A 21,504-nucleotide genomic window follows, 5' to 3' on the forward strand; every position below is an offset into this window, starting at 1 on the left:
GAGGGGGTTGGATTTACTGCTGAGCCTTCTGGAAGTGCCACCGGCCTAATTCAGTGTAACATCTGTGAAGGGACCACAACCCCAACGACCCCTGTTTCCTTTACCATCCACCAACCTATATGTTTCTACAAAGGCCCTTGCCCTTATCTTACATCATATCCTAGATTTTGGGAGGCATCTGCCACACCCTGACTTCCTCCAACAGGAAAGCATGTAGCTCATGACAGTGTCCTTACTCACTTTACCCTTTATCCTTTCTGAATTTAATGATTTGGAGAAAAACTTGAAGGAACTCTTTGATGGCGCTGAAACTATACTAACTTCAAAGTGGCACAGTCCAAAGTTTGGCATTATAGGCCATATAATTTTATTTAAGCTTGTTCCAATATGTTGGTGCTGAGATCCAACACACACAATGGATACAGTGCGTTTCAAGGTTGAATCTTTTAATAAATAATGATAATAATAATAATAAATAATTAAAACATCTGGCTTTAAGGAGTAACATAGATAACGCATATTCTGAAAATAATGTTCACCTGTGGTTAAGTAGAAAGCCGAAAGGAGGATTCTTTAAAAAAAATATCCATTGTTATTTAAAGAGAAATTAGCTCTTTGAACTTCCAAAATGAGTCAGATGATTTTAATTACTGCTCTTCATCTTAGGGAGACATGTAAAATCTATCTTTAGATGAAACAATAAAGTGGGAGGCTTTAGCTTTGGTTCAACAAGCTGCTCTATTCTCCTGATTGTCCCCCAGCTTTTTGCTGCACTGATGAAAGTTGCTTAAAGGATGATTTGGTAAAGGTCATTGTGCAAAGTGCTTAAAGATCTGCCAGAAGAGGGTTTTAATCTGTGTGTAATCAAACAGACAGTGCCCCTGAGGAAACTTCTCAAAGGCAAGTGTATGTATTTCAGCAGACACAATTGCATTTTCATCATGTTTTTTGATATGCTCAGTAATGGTCTCTAGACAAAAGACAACTAGACGGACGTGGGCTTTGATGAAAATTTTAAGAAGACACAATACCTGCTTGGCATTATAAAGTCAAACACTGGGGTTTTCATGGTGCAGCTTCAGATGAACAGGTCAAGCGGCACACCCAGGTTGGAAAAATTAATCCACAACTGGTTGAGCAAAATTTTATGCTCAAAGATGACAATTCACATATTTGATAATGTCTTACCTACCAACTTCCTGAACTGAGGTCTCTTGAATTTCAGTGGGATGAGAGAGACATCAAAGACATGGAAATAGTTTGATTTGAGTAAACCTGCACCATTACATACTGATCATTCAGTGTCCACAGCTTAATGCATCTGAATATGTATATGCATGTGTGTTTGAGCATGGCATTGTCTCTGTTACCAGCCCAGGAAAATTACAGTGAGATGGAGCAATTTACAAATTGCTGTTCCATGCGTGTGACTGCTATAGGCTATCAAGCCCACCTTAAATATTTCATCAGACCTCTGCTTCTGGCAGGTAATTGCATCACAGCTGTGGTTTAGTAAGGTAATTTCACTGAGGTGACTGTTTGGTGAGAACAGTGGGTCTGGTAATGGAGCGCCACAGCCACAGGCCATGGAGAGTGGGTGGGGTACTTCATTGTTGACGGTAGCAACAACAAAGATATCTTAATAAAAATCTCTGATTGAGCTGAAAAGCTTCAACAGGAGCGATGCTCAGCCTCTGAAAATGCAACCTGGCCATGGCCGTGACAAGCCTCTGGTTTTAATGGATTTAAGTCTGGTTCTGATGGGTGGAGAGAGTTTATATCACCGCATGAAAGGTTCTAGCAGAAGAAACTCCAATGGCAAGAACTGGCCTGGATCAAGGTTTAATATGCCAGTTAAACATATTAGGCATGAGCCTGAATAATCTTGGGAAACATTTAACCAAAATTGGTTGCTATTACAATAAGTGTATCACGTGCTTTGGACAATGGAGTGAATATAATTTGTCCGTCATAATCTATTGGTGAGGCAAATCAAAATGAGTATAAATGTGATGAAGCATATTTATGGCCCAGATATCTGACAAATGACATTGCCATGGGCAAGGCAGGAATTTTGGAGGAAAGCGCTCACGCTTTGTGCGCCAGCGCGCCTCCTCGCAGGGAGCTCATTCGCAAGAGAGAGAGAGAGAGAGAGAGAGAGAGAGAGAGACTCCAGCCTCCTTTGAAAGATTAGGTGATATACCTTCCAGTTTTCGTGCGCTCCTATCCACCTGCTGGAAATTTGAGCAAAGGACGTTTTGTTTTCGCACGGAATCCTCAACTGAAATAAGAAATGGAGTTCTCCACTTCTGCCGCTGCTGCTTCCGCTCCTGCTGCTGCTAAGGATAATTTTTCCGACTTCTACTCGGTGCCAGTAATCCCTTTCAATGTTACATTCTCCGAAGATCTCATGCTTGTGCCTTCAAAAAGCAACGAGAGCAGCAGAGTCACAGCAAGGGACACTACAAGTCTCATCATCGCAGTTTGTGTCACGGCTCTCTACTCCCTAATCTGTGTGGTGGGACTGCTGGGAAACGTCCTTGTTATGTACGGGGTGGTCAGGTAAGAAACTACCACCTGTAAGCCTAGAATAAAGAAAACGACATGTATTGAGATCAAAATAATGAAAAACAAGCCAAGAGAGACTTATTTCGACTTTCGACTTTGACGAAATTATTCCCAAAATTTCCTAATGCTGTTGGCTATGCTTATCAGTAAAAGTCCGCACAAAGAACAGCCATAACACTCCTAAAATACATTTTATGATATCATACAAATCTAGCAGAATAGTTTAATAGTCATTTAAGTCACTAGAGATCAACCCCAGACACACTCCGAGTTTCTATATAGGAATATTATAGATTTTAGACAAGGAATACACAGTAAACATGCGTTTTCCCACTGGTATACTGCTTCTTATGAATATCCTGTATAAATGCTCGCAACTGCTCACCATCTCCATTAATGTGTCCGTCTGACAGCCACTCTCAAGCACACCCACACATTCACCCATACACCTACACACAAGACTGGGGGTTGTACAGTTTGGTTTTGAAATCTCATTATTGCAGCAAATCCATCATAAGAATGACATAAATTCAGCATTCATATGTATGGAAAATGAGCAGCCTACTATATTGATTCCTTGTCACCAGGTCAGTGGTTAAGGACTGTGGTGTCTTTATTCATGTTGTGATGACTCCAAATTCCAACGTCAGTCATCTCACTAAACATTAAAATTGCTTTTAAAATTCCTGGAGAAATGCGTGAAAGATGTGATGTTCAGTAGATGTGCTGTCTGGGTTGGTATAGTGTAATTAAAAGGTATAAAAAGAGGCTTTTTTGACCCCTTTTTTTTATTGGGTTTTCAGTTCATAATTGTCAAGTTGTTGTCCCTCTTAACTGCAAAACATGGAGGATTTTTTTTTTTTTTTTTTTTAATGAAGGGTTACAGTCACTTTGAACCACTTTCATTAATATGGTGGATAACGAAGCTAAACTGTTTAGAACATGGTGTGTTTACTTTAGGTATTCCTATTCAGTCACCCTGCACATAATGGGGGTGATTTAGGTTAGAGCCAGACGAACTGGAGGGCAGAGCGTGAAAAGCTCTCAAATGCATTTAGTGCTGTGAAGCATTATGCATCCAATAAGCCAATAGACTCTTTCACTAGTTCAATATATTTTTGGGGCAAATAGCAGATTTGTGAGTTGAGAGAGGAAAGGAATTCAATGAAATAATAAATTTCAGCATTTCGGTGGGAGCCTTGGGTCATTCACATGTTGCTTCATCATGATACAATAGTTGGTAAACCTTAAAACGTCTAGGTCAGATATGATTACAAGACCTAAGGCACTGGGCACTTGTTTTTCCATTCAGGTACACCAAGATGAAGACCGCCACTAACATCTACATCTTCAATCTGGCTCTTGCCGATGCCCTGGCCACTAGCACTCTTCCCTTCCAGAGTGCCAAGTATCTGATGAACACATGGCCCTTTGGAGAGCTGTTGTGTAAACTGGTCATTGCCATTGACTACTACAACATGTTCACCAGCATCTTCACTCTCACCATGATGAGCGTGGACCGGTACATTGCTGTGTGCCACCCCGTGAAGGCCCTGGACTTCCGCACACCTGCCAAAGCCAAGCTCATCAACGTCTGCATCTGGATCCTGTCCTCTGCCATCGGAGTCCCTATAATGATCATGGCGGTTACCAAGGTGACGGAGAAAGGTGAGGCATTTTTCCTCTTTGCAGTGAAAACAGTGGAAAATACCTCTATTTTATAAACACTTAAGCGCTCCATGTAGAATGTTTAGCACCTTTAGAGACAATGCCTCTGTTTATCTCAGGGAGCAATTCCACCCTTAAAGAGTGGGTGCATTTGAGAAGGGTGATTAGTTTGTATTAGTTTCTCTTCATAGCTCTCTAGTAAACATCTAATTGTTTTAACTCCACAGGCAACACTGTCTGTACACTGAATTTTCCCAAACCACAGTGGTACTGGGACACAGTGACAAAGATCTGTGTGTTCATCTTTGCCTTTGTGGTGCCTGTCCTGGTCATCACTGTCTGCTACAGTCTGATGATCCTGCGACTAAAGAGTGTCCGTCTGCTATCTGGTTCCAAGGAGAAGGACAAGAACCTGCGGCGGATCACCCGCATGGTCCTGGTGATTGTGGCAGCCTTCATCATCTGCTGGACTCCCATTCACATCTTCATCAGTGTCAAGACCATGGTGGAGGTTGACCAGAAGAACCCTCTGGTTGTAGCCAGCTGGCATCTCTGCATCGCCCTGGGCTACCTCAACAGCAGTCTCAACCCCGTTCTGTACGCCTTCTTGGATGAGAACTTCAAGAGGTGTTTCAGGGATTTCTGCCTGCCTTATCGTTCCCACATGGAGCAGAGCAGCTTCACCAGGGCCCGAAATACAACACGGGAGCCTGTGTCCGTTTGTGCCCTTGAAGAAACAGCGAGGAAGCCTGTATGACTAGGCATGGATGAGCGGGCTGGAGACTCTGGCCACAGAGCAGTTCAGGATGACCTGCAGACTGAGGTCACGCAGTTCTCTACCACAGAGCTCTGAGTCTGCCGTTGTAGGTTTTGACCTACTATTTATAGAATTCACTGATCATTTAATTGATTTTGTCTCGGTTTTAGGGTCATGCGAGAAATATCCACAGTCTTGATGGGTTTGTAAAACATTGTTCTTCAAAAATAACAAGCAGAAACACAAATCGTGGAAGCGAGAGTGTGGTACACAGTGAAATACCTATAGGGTGGCACAGTGGCTCAGTGTCACCTCAGCAAGAATGTCTGGGGTTTGAACATCGGCCCTGCTCCGTTCTGTGTGGAGTTAATTTTTCCCCTTGTGTTCAAGTGGATTTCCATAGTTTCTTCCCACAGTCCAAAGACAGATCAGGTGAATTAAGACTCTAAATTTCCCATAGGTATGAATGTGTATGAGTGTGTTTGTATGTTACCAATGTGATGGACTGGCAACCTGTCCAGGCTGCTTCCCTGTTTTCTGCCCAGTGCATACTGGGATAGGCTCCAGCCCCCATGACCCTGATTAGGCATGAGTGGGCATGGGAAATGGAGGGATGGATGAATAAAAACACCTCTAAGTCCTTCTATGTGTATACTTGTGCCAGTGACACTGAATTTAACATGTACATATGCTCTCAGAGAGTGCATGCCTGTTAGACCATGTGCATATGCACCCATGTGAAATGAAACAGACATACTACAAATATAGACTGGTATGAGCAACAGTGGCCAACATTATTAGTAAGGCACTGTAAATCCGGTCGTGTGAATGTTCAGTCTCAGTGCACTTGCTCTGTAAACTAGAAGAGATATCCAATGTAATGTTTGATATTTTAATAGACTATTACAAAAAGGTACAGGGGTGATGTTAGTAATGTTAGTAATGATGACAGAAAAAAGGCCATAGTTAAGAACATGATGAATATCCTTGGAGGTGACATTCTATATGGCAACAGTATTATATTTTCTATGTAATTTCTATGTAAGTTTCTATGTAAGTTTTCCCCCATCTTACACATTATGAAGGAAGCCTGCAAAAGACAGCTTAAATGACAGAGAGTATTCCCTTCATGAATACACAGAGATGACTGGCACTGCCACTGACTATTCATCCTGTACATCAGTGTTGAGCTGACTCAGTGTTTCCACTCCTCGAGCAATTAGGGTGCCCTCTGTTTTCACAACTCAGACATCCAACTTACAGTAAACTCAGATGGCACAGCTGAAGGGAAAAGTGGCACTGTTATTTTAACTCACAGCTAGGTGATTAAATGACCTTGAACTAACATCCACTGGCAAGGAGGCAAGTCTGAGTCTGAGCAAAAAGCAATGAAAAGCATTGTCACACATGTTCCACTTTTCCTGATCCAAAGGCTTTGACAGTGACAGTTTTGTTTTTGCACAGTCAATAACCAAATTGCAGCTGACACAAACCATTTCTCTCTTTTATTTAACATGGCATAAATTTCAAGTGTAAAAATGTTATTGTTCTGTAACAACTTTGACAGTTGTGTTAAGTAATGAAGTGACTTATTTTTGCTCCAATTTGCTGTCAGACTACTCTATTGTTAAGCTACTCTTGTCTACAGTAGGTTCAAATGCTATATTACCATGTATTTACAAAAAGTGCTATAAATGTGCTTAATATTCGATCTACAAAACTTTACTAACCATTATTGTACGAACAGCTTTTACAGATGTTTTTTTGTCTGCAGATATCTACGATTTTGCAAGTGAATGAAATTACAAAACGTAATGCCTCATTCAGTCTTATGTTCATTCATGTTGACCGAAAGTGAACAGTTTTGTAGAAAATAAGTACTTGATCTTTAATATGCTTCACATTTTGTGTGTTAGTAGATATTTTATTGTACAGCTGTAATAAATGCTTTTGTTTTTAGTGAAAATCAACATAACTGTTATAATAAATAACTTATGTCTGGCAAGTGCTTTTAGATTGAAATATAGCTGTACAGTTTCAAAAAATTTTTTCACTTCAAGTTTTAGTCCAATACTTTGTTTTCTGTGGTTATTACAAATGTAGTAAACACTTGAACTTCTACTGTGAATGCCAGTAAGGCTGTAGATCATGTGACATATTTACAAGTGTAATTATGGTAGTAGACAACATGCTCTCAGAGGAAATATTACTTGTATTTTTCATTAAAGAAAGCCAGGTTATACATCCTGTTTCCTCAAGAACATGTAAGTCTCAAATCATCCAGCTGTCTTTTGAAAATCACCAACAATAATCACTTAATTTGCCTGCACACATAAAAAGGCTGAAATCATACTTCACTTTAGTGTCCTGTAACTGAACTAACAGACCTATGATGCAGGCCCGTCCACAGAAATGGCCCTGCCCCTGAAAAGGTACAGTGAATGAGCCCTCCCCAAATCTGGTTTACTTACATCCTTTACACTTGGAGCTCCAGCATGGCTGGAGGCTGGAGGGTGGCTGGCTGGTGGTCACTGGGAGGTTAGGGTTATAGGGTCAGGGCTGGGTGCTAGGGTTAGGGTTATGCTAGAGGCTGGAGGCTGGGTGGGCGGCTGGCTGGTGGTCATTGGGGGTTTAAGTTTAGTGAAGATGTTGTTTAGTCCAAACTAATAGAGCGCTACAATCGCTCATGATAATCAACAACTGACATACCCATCACATGTTCATATATGCAAACTGCTCATCAGAGAAAATAGCAGACCAGATGCCCGTCAGCTGCATTCTTGTTGGGAGATGATTGAGAGGCGGGGTCAGCTAAAGATTTCCTCTGCACCACAGAGCTCAGTCTCAGCTATATGTGTCCTATGAAATATAGATGGCTCTGCACTGATGTTCACTGTGCCAAAAACAACTACAGGAAAATGAATTATTTAAGAGAATTCCAGCCAAATGCCACGAGCCGACTCCTGACCATCGACCAGTCATCAATCTCTTTTTCCTTGCTGCTTCAAAAGCAGTCAGATGTCTGTATTGTCATGACTGAAGATCCAAATGTAAGGCTGACTTCAAACAATGCACCTTCTGTGCAATTTGTTGCAAGTTGCAAATGAAACTTTTACTGTTGCTAAGTCATTAAACTCATACAGCTCATTTCAGATGATGCAACCCCAATGCATGATTTTTGCTGGATGGTTCTCCCATGGAACTCCAAACAACTAAGTTGTGTAGAACTAAAGTTGCATTTGAGCTGCTCCATGTGCAGCCAGTCTTAATTATTGAGTATGACTTCTGCAGCAAAAGCTTTCTATCTGTGCAATTGAAATATAACTTAAACTTTGGGTTTGTTGAGAGAGAGGGAGAGCCTCCATGCATAAACAACTAGCATTTAACCCAATGGCTGTCATACAGAATTCAAACGGAGATTCAGACCAATTCAGACTGTATGCAGATGATTAAATGCTTTCATTTTTTCACCCTGTCAAATGCAGGCTGATGCACTCAAACAAATTAACACAGAGGGAGTTATAGAGTGATAAAGCGAGAAAGAGTGACTTCCCTGGCTCTTGTGGCTCTTAGTGAGGCTTCATGATATCTGTGGAGTGTAGTAACAGTACTAACTGCTTTGCTCTCCAGTCCACTGTGCATACAGATTATCATCAAAACCATGTAAATCTGACTGTCTAGCCTTGAGCCACTGCATAAAGAACCTCAGTGGATGCCATTCAGACATGACAGATCCACCACAATAGACACCTACAGCACCAAGGCTTTTCATCTGTTTTTCATGCACAATATCAACAAATCTTGGCTGACAGTGGAAAACCTGGCAATGCTGAGTCAAAACTAAAATGAGAAATTAAGGATGGAAAAAGCCCACTTAGACCCAAGTGAAATCGTTTATTGCAGTAATGATCACATATGCAGAAATTCTGGTAATGCACTGTGGCATAATGCTTTCAGTGCTGGCATCCTGCCATAAGACAGATCATCAGACTTTGCAGTCGACTGAGGTGTTTATGTAATGCCAGAAGTGCAAAATGCTGTGTGGCAGATTGACTGGGTGTTTCAGAAGGCGCCAAATAGTCCTTTCTATCCTGTTGTGGAGCTAAGAGAGGGATTCAAACTGGGCTCCATCTGCCAGCTGAGAGGCACCCTATGAGGCGTAAGAGGCAGGGCTGGCAAACCCGTTTTCCTCCACAGGATCCAGCATAACCATCCCTTTATATCCCCTGAAGCACCCTGAGAGACTGATACCCTGTTTTTCAATTCAGCTGCCCTCCATGAGAGATTCATATCATGACAGCTTAGGTAGGGCTCCGCCAGTAATTAGCACAAAATCATTAGCACTCTGCCGTGGATATCAGGTACATAACAAGAAATGTCTGTTAATGGGATGAGTCACACACACACCATGGTGCTTCATAGGTGGGGCTTGATGGCTGATGACATCTGGTAAACATGACAGATCTGTAAACATGCACTGGTTGAGGAGCTCGGCCTCTCTTACAAGCCCCTGAACAGCTGCCGATTCTCCTTTGTGGGGCTCGCAGCCACACAAGAAGCCTTCAGCCCCACTGGACAAGGGAGTCCAATTTACCAAGGCAATCTTCAGTAATTACAGGCATGGCCTGCCGACAATGATGCACCCGCAGTTTAAGAGCAGGAGGGATACAGTATGGTGCAAAGTTATTCATTTCTTAATAATGCCCCATTTGGTTTCGTGCACACACTCACATAAATGCATGCTTGCTCGCTGCAAACCTTTCACTTCTTAGTGCATGCGGCTTTCAGAACCAAACATCTACTTTACCATGGCAACAGTTGAGCACTTCATACATTTGTTGTTTCTCTTGCGCCGTGGTCCTTAGTAACAACCAGTCTTTTTTGTTAAATTCTTTTTACAACCACTGAGCGGTTGTAATAATGCTTGCTGCCAGTTACAGATACTTTTTGCTTTACCTCAAATTTTCTTGAGCTCGCAGCTCACTGCTTGCAGTCAGAAGACAATAGGAAGCATCATAGGGTGTAACATGAATTTATAACAATGTGCTAGTATAAGGATATGTAGTGTCTCACAGCTAGTTTTGTCCTGAGGGGTTTGAAATATACCCGTAAGCCAGAGCACAGCACCTGCTGGATGTGACAGATGAAGAAATAGTTTCCAGTTTTGCGCCTCTATGATCACTTGCAAAAGAGAAATGCAAGGCATTAAAAATGGGATATTTGTTAAGTGTATTATGAGTTATATGTTGGACAAGTGGGTTGAATACAAGCTCTCTTTTTCTCTCTCTCTCTTTCTCTCACACACACTGCAATTTCAGGACAGAAATAATAGAAAATGACAACGGGATGTTAAGTGTTTCATAACCACTCTAAGAGCTGTATGTTGGATGAGTGGGTTGAATGTAGAAACAGTGTATGAGGCAATCATTTTTTTTTTTTTTACCTGTCCATACTATGTCTATACACACACAGATAGAGAAAGAATGCAGGGGCTGAGGTGGACAACAACAGCCTTCAAATCATCACAGAAGTTGAGATGTCTTGATTATGGGAATTAGGGGAGAAGCACATAGCACAATTCTAATTGACAAGTTAATTAACAAAGGAGCAGGGATGATTCAGGGGACACCACAACCCACTGATGGCAGATCTATGAGCAATGCTTTCTTAAATAGCACGGTTATAATGTCCATGGCATGTGGCTGTCATTTATGAATGCGACGTGAGGCTTGTCATGAGCCTGCTATGACTGTAAACCCATCAAAGAAGACAACGGCAAGGTTATGAAATGCCTTATGTAAAGCTCTGAGTGAAGCAGCCAATTTACCATGATTAATTCTGCTGCCTCTTAGAGAGACTGTGTGGTGCTCCAGGTGTGCCAGGCTCCTCTGTCTCCCCTGTAATTAGTTTAAAAAGAATGGGATTAGAATCCACATGAATTTAGGAAAAAAAAACTGCATAATTTTGGCATATGAAAGAAATGAATCGCTGCATGTCTGTGGAAGTGGATGAGGTTACGTGGTTTTAACATTAATCAGGCTAAATCCTGTATGTACCTCCATTTGAATCGCTCTTCCAGTATGTTTAAGATATGCACATTTTGATTGACCTAGACAGTTACTGAAATCTTAAATCAGCTTATTATCTGAAGCAGTTTGGCCTGTACTTTTGGTCCACAGGGTGCAGAATCAAAGAGGAGGGATACACCACATGCAACCAACCCCAAAACAATCCAAAAACAACCCATTAATCAACAGGATGTGAAGTGATATTTAGGCGATAAATAAAATACGCTGAGAGGAAAAAACTGAGTATACACCAACGCAATCACACCTAAGCCTGCAATGTGTAACAATGTCTGCTTTTTCAATTAATGCACCATTATCAAGACAGACTATAATTGGTTTTCTTGTATCACAGCAGAATAGAAGAAATGACTTAACTGAAATTATACAAGTACCATGCTGTGGTAAATCTTCACTTTAAGACTTACCAGCCTTTAAACACTTTCACATCATCTAATTCATTCTTGTTTCTAAGTAATCAGAAATAAAAGCCTTCTTGGCCCTCTCACCAGACCAGGGCTTTGATGACCTTTCTGATAAATGTTTGCAGGATTCAGTTTTGTAGAAGCTGAACCACCGTGCTCGACAGATGTGATCTACAATTGCACCTCATTTTACATATCCAAAAAAAAAAAAAAAAAAAAAAAAACATTCATGTACAGGCTTTGTAAAACACAGCGACAGTGACAAGAAGGGAGCCATGGAAACTGTCAAAAATATCCAACAGTTAAATGTGAATTTTCCTTCCACACATCTATCACATGATGGGTTTTAGAGATTTGTACGGGCACAATGAAGCCCTGGATTAACCATAAGTGAGCAGCAGTCAACGGTGCTGACAATCAAATTTATTCCTGACATTTTTCTTTCTCACAGAACAAACAGCTATAAACAACAAACAATAGCAGAGGCTCTGGCTGGTCAATTAGCTGCTTATGAGAGATACTCGAGCATTTCAAAGGTCTTTGGAAAACACAGTGCCACAAGGGCTTTTCATATGACCCATCCATTATCTCTTCATGACTCCTTTAGGACAGATGAAAGCAAGAACACATGACAAATACATTTCACACAAAAGCATGCTGCTTTGATGTATACACTTGTCATCATTTACATCTTTACGTGTTTCTGAATTACATTCATGCATGTATGCATGCTGAATGCATAATATAATTGAAGAGATTAGGGTGCAACTGTTAGGCAGCAGTGGTCAGACAAAGACTGAAGATTGGAGTCTGGACTTGAATTATGATATTGAGTAATACTGGGACAATTAAATGAAAACTTTTTATTATCAGCTAATAATCAGTGAGGACAGAATGTTTGGACAATTGACAAGACTGCAACAACCAAGACTGTAAAAATACACTGTCACGTCCTTGGACAAGGCATTGAAACTCTCTGCAATCTTCAGCAATACTTTCTCTTTCTCACCAGTCGAACCAAGTGCAGGCTTAAACCAATTTGATGATTGTAATGACAGCATTAAATGCCTCATAAAGGTCAAAAAGTATTCCTATATGATCTGACATGGAAGTTTCTCTTCTAAAGTAGGCAGACAAAGTCTGTCATCTGTGTATAAGCAAGAAACAAAACCTCCATTCTCTAACGCGGAATCCTGCTTAACATTTTGGCAAATTATCTCATTATAGTAGTACATGTGCACATACGTTCTACAATAGGTAGTGTGTTCCTAAAAGGTTTTCCTTTCATTCAATTACAGCAGAGCGTCTCCAAGACTTCAATGAAAAGAACTTGTCTTTTGTGAACACAAAGAAGTGCGGCAGATCAACACCGAACTGTCAAACTTCATTGGAATAACACGGGGAGTCTGCTTTGTTTCTCCCTTCAGCAGACGTGCTAACATGTCACATAAGGTGTAAATGACTAGCGTTACTGCATCTCATAAAAAGACTTGAAATTTTAAAAATTCATCTTTATTTTCAGATTGGACAAAGCAAGAAAAAGGATAATACAGTATGAATTGCTACTCAAATGTTCAAATAACAGCAATTTTGTGTGCTATGGGTAAAATAAACAGATTCAGACTTAACTGCACTGAAATGGACTTGAATTATTGCTTCAAACAAAAACAAAAACAAAAAAAAAAACATTTTAAGAAAATAAAATTTAAAAAGGTTGTAGATGGGAGGGCTTGTCCTCTCCCTTTTCTTATTTACATGCATACAAGCACAATCAAACATTCATAAACATCACACATACCATCTCACAGTCATACTAAAAGGTGTTTATTGGAAATAATCCAGAACAAAAATCAAAAACTAGTTAAAAAAAAAAAAAAAAAATAGTCCCTTGTTTGCCATGATCTACAGAAAACATCCCATGAAAGTTTTCTCCATCTCGGGGGCAGGAGAGCTGTCATAGGTGAGGTCAAACCTCACCTCTCCCCCCCTTACACTCTCTTGGCTCAGCACAGAAAGTCACATGTGGCTTAACCCCCTCCCAATACTTAGGCATCTTAACAGGAACCCACTGACAACAGATCAAAACATCACCCATCACTCTCTGCCTGAGGGAGACATCAACTCTCCTGTTTGTCTTTCACCAAAAGGACTGTGTGCTGCCCCCCACTGGAGGCCATTATTACAGCACGGTTCTCCAGCTGCTTGCCTGTCATCTTCACAGGGTTCCACTCGTCATCCTCCTCACCTGTGCCAAGCTGAAGGTTGGTGCCCATTCCCCACGCATACACTGATCCTGGAGGAAGCACAGCCAAGAAGCAGCGGAGTGAGCATCCATTCATTTCCAATCAGCTAGAGCTACCGTCACAGCGTCAAGCAACTACTGTTTTGTGCTATAATAAGTTAAAGTTTTGTCGTTCACTACTTCATTGCTATAGAAGTAAGCAAAACTATGCTCCCTCAGCAAACAGACGATGAGCAAACCCCATGTTACATTTACTGTCTCTCACCTTCTCTAGTGACAGCATAGCTGACAGACGCCCCGCATGTCACGGCACTGGCTGGCTCAATCCCTGTCACACGTGTGGGCTCGCTCTTCTCCTCAGCCCCTTGGCCTAGACCAAGACGACCGTACTCTGCTCTGCCCAGGCTGTACACCTGTCCTGATAGAAAAGAGAATGCAGACAGATTTATTGTTTGAGTCATTAAACAGATGCCAACAGGAGTCTTTTCCACCAGAATATAACGCAGGCTACAGCATGCAGCAATACATGTGCAAATGTAAAATGGACAGAGAAGCACTGTTTAGCTTTTATGGCCCCCACTTTTGGAATAGCCTCCAAGCAAATTTAAGAAACACTCATATGAAAGGAGGATTTAGAGAAAAAAAAAAATTAAAACATTGTTATTACTTTTGAGAAGGTTTCTACATAGCCTTTACACTTTAAATAGAACTCCTGTTCTTGTGTCCCTTTATGAAGTTAGATATGTTGTTTATATCTGGCTTTCTTTTCCTGTTGTCATTTAGTGACAGATCAGAAAGCAAGACTTTGGAGATGCAGTATTGGAGTGGAGAGCTAACTTTAGTGCTATAGCCCAACTTTTAAAAACTTTTAGTGCATGACATCTGGTGATACAGTTGATGTAACATGTATGGTAATCAGACTGTACGACTCTTGAATGCTCTCCCAGTAGTATCATGGTATGAATCTGGCTTTGTCCGATATGCCTTGTTGATGCCATTGGTTGACTGCAGCTTACCTTCAGCATCAAGGCAGACTGTGTGGTGCTGTCCTCCTGAGAAGTCGACCCAAGAGGTGGTAGAGTTTTTGAAGCATGTCAGTTTCACTGGGACAAAACACATCTTGTTGCTTTTAGTCCCTGGAAAGATTGAAAAAGATGTTGCAAGGACAGAGGTAAAAAAAAAAAAGCCCACAATGCCACACTACACTGATTTCAGGACAGCACAATGTGACTGTACCAAAAGATTTAAAAATGAAACAACATGCAATAAAGTCAATTCATGTCATCAAAATAGACAAACTGACAAGGGCTGAAATACTGATGTGTCAAACTAACCAAGCTGGTGGTAGTTGGACAGGCCGAACCCGTACACATAACCTTCTCTAGATACGGCAAAGGTGAAGTACGCTCCACAGAAGGCATCGACGAAGTGAACCTTGCCTTTGACTTTTACCTCCTGGGGCACCAGCAACCTTGCTGCAATACAAGTGTGCAGACAGTCAGCCACAGTATTAGATATTTGAATTTACAGAATTTCTGCCTTATTATTCCAAAATGAGGAGGTATTTAGGCTGTAAAGACTAAAGTTACATACAAAGGCCTTTCCTGCCGCCTCTGTTCGAGAACAGCTCAGGCACCCTTCCCAGCTGCCCCTGCTCTCCACAGCCTGAGGTGAAGAGATTTCCCTCCACTGTCACCATTACAAGGTGGTCATTGCCTGGAAACACATTCATAAGCATGAGACAGATACAGTGCTACAAATAAGTATTTAGAGAACAAATTACTACAGAGGGTCTTGTTGGGGATCATTCCTTACCTGACACAATTTTCACAACAGGCTCTCTCATGGGTACTTTGACAGGAAAGGCACATTTTTTCATGGGTTCCAGAAGACCAATAACACCATTGTTATCCTAATACAATACAAATGAAAACAGCAATATGTAAATTTTCATGCCACAAGAAATATGTGGCTAATATTTTCTGATACTGAAAACACAGCATGGGCTTTGAAATGTGACTTTGCTGGCTGGCAGCAAAAATGCTTAAATTTGAAATTCTATGAGCTGAAAATTAATTTTGGGCACACTTGTGCACCTACAAATAATTTAATTACCTTACTTCTTTAGACCAAGCATGACTCTAAAAAGAAACAGCGACATGCTGGCTGTTTAATGATAACAGACCTTCATCCAGCTGGTTTAGTTATGAAAACAAAATTAAAACTTAAATTCCTATGCTCCATTTAGAGAAGGATAGAAGCCATGGCAACAAGTGAAAAAATACATTCATATATATTAAACACAAAATAAAAGGATGCTCTAGTGTTAGCTGGTGTCCAAAGATTATAGAGGTTGAGAGCATCATTGCTACACCAAGTAAAAAAGTTAATTTTGATCCATGTACAAAAATCCCATGATGTAAGCAAGATGAATAAGAACACATGTATTAAAAGCAACAACTTTATGGGAATAATAACTGAGTGAATCTCTGTCACATCATGCACATGTGAGAGCACAGGCCTGGCTGGTTGCAGCAGTAGTGAACTGACCCTGAAGGAGCCCCACAGGTACACTGTGCCATCTTCTGTGAGTGCAGCCGTGTGGCTGTCACCAGCAGACACCTGAACAACCTTCTCCTCCAGCACCACCTTCTCTGGAACCATCTCAGACCCATCCCGACCAAGGGCACCCTCGTCGTTACACCCAAACGTGTAGACCTAAAATGGTGGAGCACAGTTTATCTGGGAACCTCTCAACCGAATGTTAAATGTGTTTTCATGAAACAACAGCAATTTCTGTTAAAAAGAAATACAACTGATGTTAACTTACACTGCCAGTGTCACTGAGGCACACAGTGTGCATGCCTCCAGCTATTACTTGCACAATGCCCTCTGGCAGGGTCACTAGGGCCGGCTTCTTCCGCTCAATGATGTCCTCGCCGAGACCCAGCTGTCCAACATCACCCTGGCCAAGCACAAGAACCTGACCTGTATCCTTCCCATGGCTCCTGTGAGTCACTGGCACACAACCGACAAAGAATGAGACAGCATTCCCAACTGAATTAACCTAATCAATGGCAAATCTAATGACAACCAACACAGGGATCACAGGAATACCAAACAAACTCAAAATGGATTAAGCCACAGGGTTAATCATTCCGTCAGATGCGTCACCTTACCTTTTACTTTCTTAGAAACTTGATCATCCTCCTCTTTGATCTCAGATTTCCTCTTGCTGGGAGTCTTTTTAGCAGGCATGGCAGCGACAGACTGTGGGCAAGACATAAACATATAAATGAGTGAGATTTGCATAGAATCAAATATCCAGGAAAAAATGGATCCTTAAAAGTATCATTAACAAATATTTTTGTTTGCTACCCCACTGAGAACAGTGATGTGACGTCGTTTCACCACTGGGTGGGGCTGTTTTGCAAGTCATTACAATATTGTAAAACGACTGTCCAAAATGAGTAGAGCAGTTTCAGGTTACTGGATCGCTGTATTGGCCTACTTATGAAAGCACTTAATGGGTAACACCAAACACCATGCATTATTTTTACATAGTGATCACAAACAATCCCACTCGGTAATAATAATAATGGTGGCAGTTAATATGAAAATGAGGAGGGAACTGGGAGCCAACAGTATATTTAATCCGAATACGTGCATGGAGTCACGTTGCAGCTCATTTAAAACCATAGAACCATAGAATTTAATGAGAGTCATATTAATATGACCACTAACACAGAAAGCTGTTAGTAACACGGCCAGTGCAGCCACAGTCACAAGCTATTGATTCAAACTCGGCCTGGACATATCTGAGCTAACATTGGTCCGGGGCTGTTGGAGCTCAGCAGCTGGAGGGAAAGTCATGTCAATGGCTGGCTCACAGTCAGTATCCTTCACGACAGACAGCTGTGCTGCTGCTCGGCTCTGATATGGAACTTCAACGTCCGCCAAACAAAAAGCCAACCAACAAGTCGAGGTGAACACAAACTTAATGCGAACGATAATTTTGCTCCGATTCACAGAAACACTTAAATTCCTCAAGCAGCTGCGCGAAGTTTACATTTTTATCCAGAGCCTCTCCACAGCAAACAAACTTTTCAGAGGGACATGTGAGGACGTGCCAGTTCAAAATAAGCAACGTGATCTAACGCTGGCACCACACATGCCTCCGGGCTAACACTGCACAGGAAGGTTAGCTAGCTGACGGCAGCTAAGTTTGAAAGCAACGTTAAAAGGAAACGAAGCCCCCACATTAAGCTGGCCGTGACAGCACGCATGCACTCCATTATGTTCACAATATACCCGAGGTGTTGTAAGGTAACAATTGTTAGCTAGCTAGCTAAGTTAGAACCCATAACCTTAACGTTGAAAGCTACCTAGCTAGCTAGCTAACCAGCTAACAGCGTTAGCACGACGTTTGGAATGAATGAAAATGTAGTAACGGACTTCACTGACCGAGCGGAGCCTGAGCCGCTTAACGAGCATGTCTGCTAATACTTTCCCACACGGACACCTTGGTCAGTTCACTAACCTGTAGTGGTCAGAGAGAGGAGATGTCAGCTGTCCAGAGTGAAGGTGCGGCGGCGGCTCCCGGGTCCCGGACTACTGACACACAAGGCGCGTGGCGTTTGGTCTTCCGGCGTGCCTGCCTCCTTAAAGAGGAAGAGGCACACACCACCGACAGCACTGTCAGCTCTTAACAACTGCACTCCACGGTATATTACACAGGGCACTCATCCTACCAGAGCGTCAACTTGTTATTTTTGAGAAAATACTTTCTGGTGACAAGCTAATAGAAGCTGTTGTCAGGTTTGACTCTAAGAGTGGAGAATTCAAAAAAAAAAAAAAAAAAAAAAAAAAGCCCACTGTAACTCAAAGGAGTAGATGAGGCCAAGAACAAGCAGACCTCCTTTTAGTGTGAAATAAGTGCAAAGCAGACATAACAATGCATATCACATAGAGAAAACTGCTTTAGACAAGTGTCAAAAACTAAGAGATAGGTAACATAATGGATAATAGATAATAAAAAGCTGATGTGCTTCGGTGATTAAGACCTGCACCCTTACCAAGATTTCAAACTGCTGCTCCTCTGAAACAGAGAATTCATATGGAAATGCCCTGTCTGTTCACCCTCATGCTTTAAACAAGTATTCAAGTATATTACCATATCCACAGTCATGTAGTCCACCTTTGAGCTGACAGGCCTCAAATCCCCCACAGCCAGTGAATCCATGTCCAAAGCCCAAGTGAAAAAAACAAAAACATGAATTCACAAGTTGTTTTTGGGCCCACATGTGAACAATGTTTTTTGTAATCCAACAAGCTGCATATTGTATTCCAATAGAAAGTTGTGTCAAGATTGTTTTGTTGTTGTTGTTCAAGTGTTGACACCTGCAGTTGCATGTGATCATAGCAAATTGCATGAGAAATATTAATTTCACACACAAAGAGAAAATTCACAGATAAAAGTTCCATTTTTACAGGTGCAACAGGAAATTGTTTGTGTAACTTTTCTGTCAGGCACAGGCCGAAAACCTAACCCCTGAGGAACATCACAAATTATATCAATTATTATACTGAGTTTACATCAAAAGAAACAGAGAAATATCTGCTTTGGGTATATGACCTAAACCAGATCAGCATCAGACAGGCATGCCTCATGCTCTCTTCTGTGAGTTAGAATATGATGATCAACTATGTCAAAGGCAGTGTTAGGGTTTTAAGAAAAACACCAAATTGAAGTAAGTGTTAATGATGATCAGTATTTCTTTTGACAGGGAATCAATAATTGCAAATAAATATGATTTTGGAGTGAATCTAGGGGAGATGTAGATGACTTCAGTATCCAAACAGCTGCACCATCTCATCCAGTTGTTCGGAGTTCACATTAGTCTGCAGCTGATGTGCTCTTGATCAATATTACATCTAAACTGTTAAAAGCTGTCATGAATAAAGCCAGCAAATGTGTTACTTTCACAAACAGAAAAAAAATGTCCCTTGCAATTAAGAGTGGGTTATTTAGCAGATTATCACTTTTGGCAACAGAAAAATTGCTGCATTGTTTTTTTTGTGTTTTTTTTTTTTAACATGTAAATCGCCTGTTAAGATTAAGGTCAGTGTAGCAGTGTCAGTGTCTCTGGAATGCAAATTAAAAAAAAAACAAAAAAAAAAACACACCATGCACAGAAGTCGCTGTAACGTTAAGACCACAGAGAGAGCAAAATCCAGAGAAGCTCAGTTGCAAAACTGAAAGAACGTGGGGAGAAGGCAGAGCCAGAGCCATTTTCCATGCGAACTTAATCCTATCAGGGTCACTGGACTGTAGCCTATCCCAGCATGCATTGGACAGAAGGCAGGGAAATCAGAGCTAACACATGGAACACACTTAAGGTTCACTTTTGAGTGGGCCACACTTAATTTAGTCTCCAGTCTAATGGATATGCATGCCACTGGACTGGGAAAAGTGCTGAGATTCAAACCCGAGACCTTCTAACTGTTGGGTGACAGTGCAAACCAGTGAGCCACTGCAATACCCAAACCAGCACTTATTCAATCCTTAAACCTTAGGAGGGTGACATGGAAACTGCCTTGAATTATCCCAGTGCTTAGTATGGTTGACATACCAACATAAGGAAAAGCTTTGAGAAACTAGTAAAACGGAAACTGTATCAATCCTGGCAAAGGACTTCCTGAGTCCCCTCCAATTTGCATACTAGGTTCACACAAGCATGCATATCTTACTCCCATCTGGACAGGCTGGGTCATGGTATCATGGTGAGATTTTTTTTTTTCTTCTTCTCCATAGCATTTCATATCAAACACCCCCTCCTGCTTGGAAAGAAGCTCTATGCAGATGAACAACACTGTGATATCCTCAGTTATTAATCACCTTATCAGTAACCACAGTTTACCTCCACAACGTTGCGTCATACATGGTAGAGACTAATATCTGCAGCTACCACTAGAAGCTGTATGGTCCCGTTTCTCTCCTAAGTTGTGGATTACAACACTGTGGGCAGACAAAGGAGACTTGGGAGAGCTTTTTTATGTGGTACAAGAAGGGCTAGATGCAGCTCCACAGATATGAGTGGCTAAGGGGGTGGCATTCAACTTCTGACAGAGAAAGAAGCCATGACACCCAACACAAACCAGATAGAGGGTGTGGCAGTTTTACAAGTTTCTGAGGGATCCACAACAACAACTACCTGCACTGGTCCAACAACACATCCAGCTTCTGCTCTGGATGATTCTGTACATATCATGAATACATATATTTCATGGACAGTTTGCCCAGCTTGCATGTTCCATTTTTTATCTGGTCACATTACCTTCATGTTTCCTCCACCTGCAAGTTTGTTGTTTTTGCATGCCCTGCACAAATGCTCTTGAATTGGACTGTATACCTGTAGTTAACAGTTGTAGAAACTTTGGCAGCAAGCTGGGGATGTTCTGCCACTTTATTTGCATTTACTGCAACTACATCATAAACAGTTTCCCTATCTATATGCAGTCTTGATTTGTTGGTTTTTGACCTTGATACTGCTGCTGCAATGATGCAATTTCCTCTCTGGAATCATTTGCTTCACTTCATTACATATGAACCCGTATTACAATTTGCCTTTTATATGATGTGTATGTGAAATGTATTGCTATAAATATTTGGGATGCACATTTAGATTTTCATTGATATAAACATTCCATGCATAATTATCTCTTTGATGAGCAGATCCTTAGGTTAAGTTCCTCTCAGGGGTGGACTAAAACTTCCAC

General features: G+C 41.3%; 2 protein-coding genes across 2 annotated transcripts; one reads left to right on the forward strand and one right to left on the reverse strand.

Moving 5' to 3' along the window:
- The first annotated feature begins 2,215 nt into the window (after window positions 1–2,215).
- On the forward strand, window positions 2,216–5,027 carry oprd1b (opioid receptor, delta 1b). The gene is made up of 3 exons (XM_030073413.1): window positions 2,216–2,562; window positions 3,881–4,236; window positions 4,464–5,027. Exons 1-3 carry the CDS (start codon window positions 2,294–2,296, stop codon window positions 4,991–4,993), a joined length of 1,155 nt encoding a protein of 384 aa, XP_029929273.1. The 5' UTR covers window positions 2,216–2,293; the 3' UTR covers window positions 4,994–5,027.
- Window positions 5,028–12,331: 7,304 nt separating this feature from the next.
- rcc1 (regulator of chromosome condensation 1) lies at window positions 12,332–18,414 on the reverse strand. The gene is made up of 10 exons (XM_030073403.1): window positions 18,266–18,414; window positions 16,905–16,995; window positions 16,556–16,743; window positions 16,276–16,443; window positions 15,541–15,637; window positions 15,319–15,441; window positions 15,060–15,200; window positions 14,742–14,861; window positions 13,991–14,143; window positions 12,332–13,776 (listed from the first exon to the last, which is right to left on the reverse strand). Exons 2-10 carry the CDS (start codon window positions 16,981–16,983, stop codon window positions 13,601–13,603), a joined length of 1,245 nt encoding a protein of 414 aa, XP_029929263.1. The 5' UTR covers window positions 16,984–16,995; window positions 18,266–18,414; the 3' UTR covers window positions 12,332–13,600.
- Window positions 18,415–21,504: the final 3,090 nt, after the last annotated feature.

This window comes from Myripristis murdjan, chromosome 16, assembly GCF_902150065.1.
Source record: "Myripristis murdjan chromosome 16, fMyrMur1.1, whole genome shotgun sequence".
Lineage (NCBI taxonomy): Eukaryota > Metazoa > Chordata > Actinopteri > Holocentriformes > Holocentridae > Myripristis > Myripristis murdjan.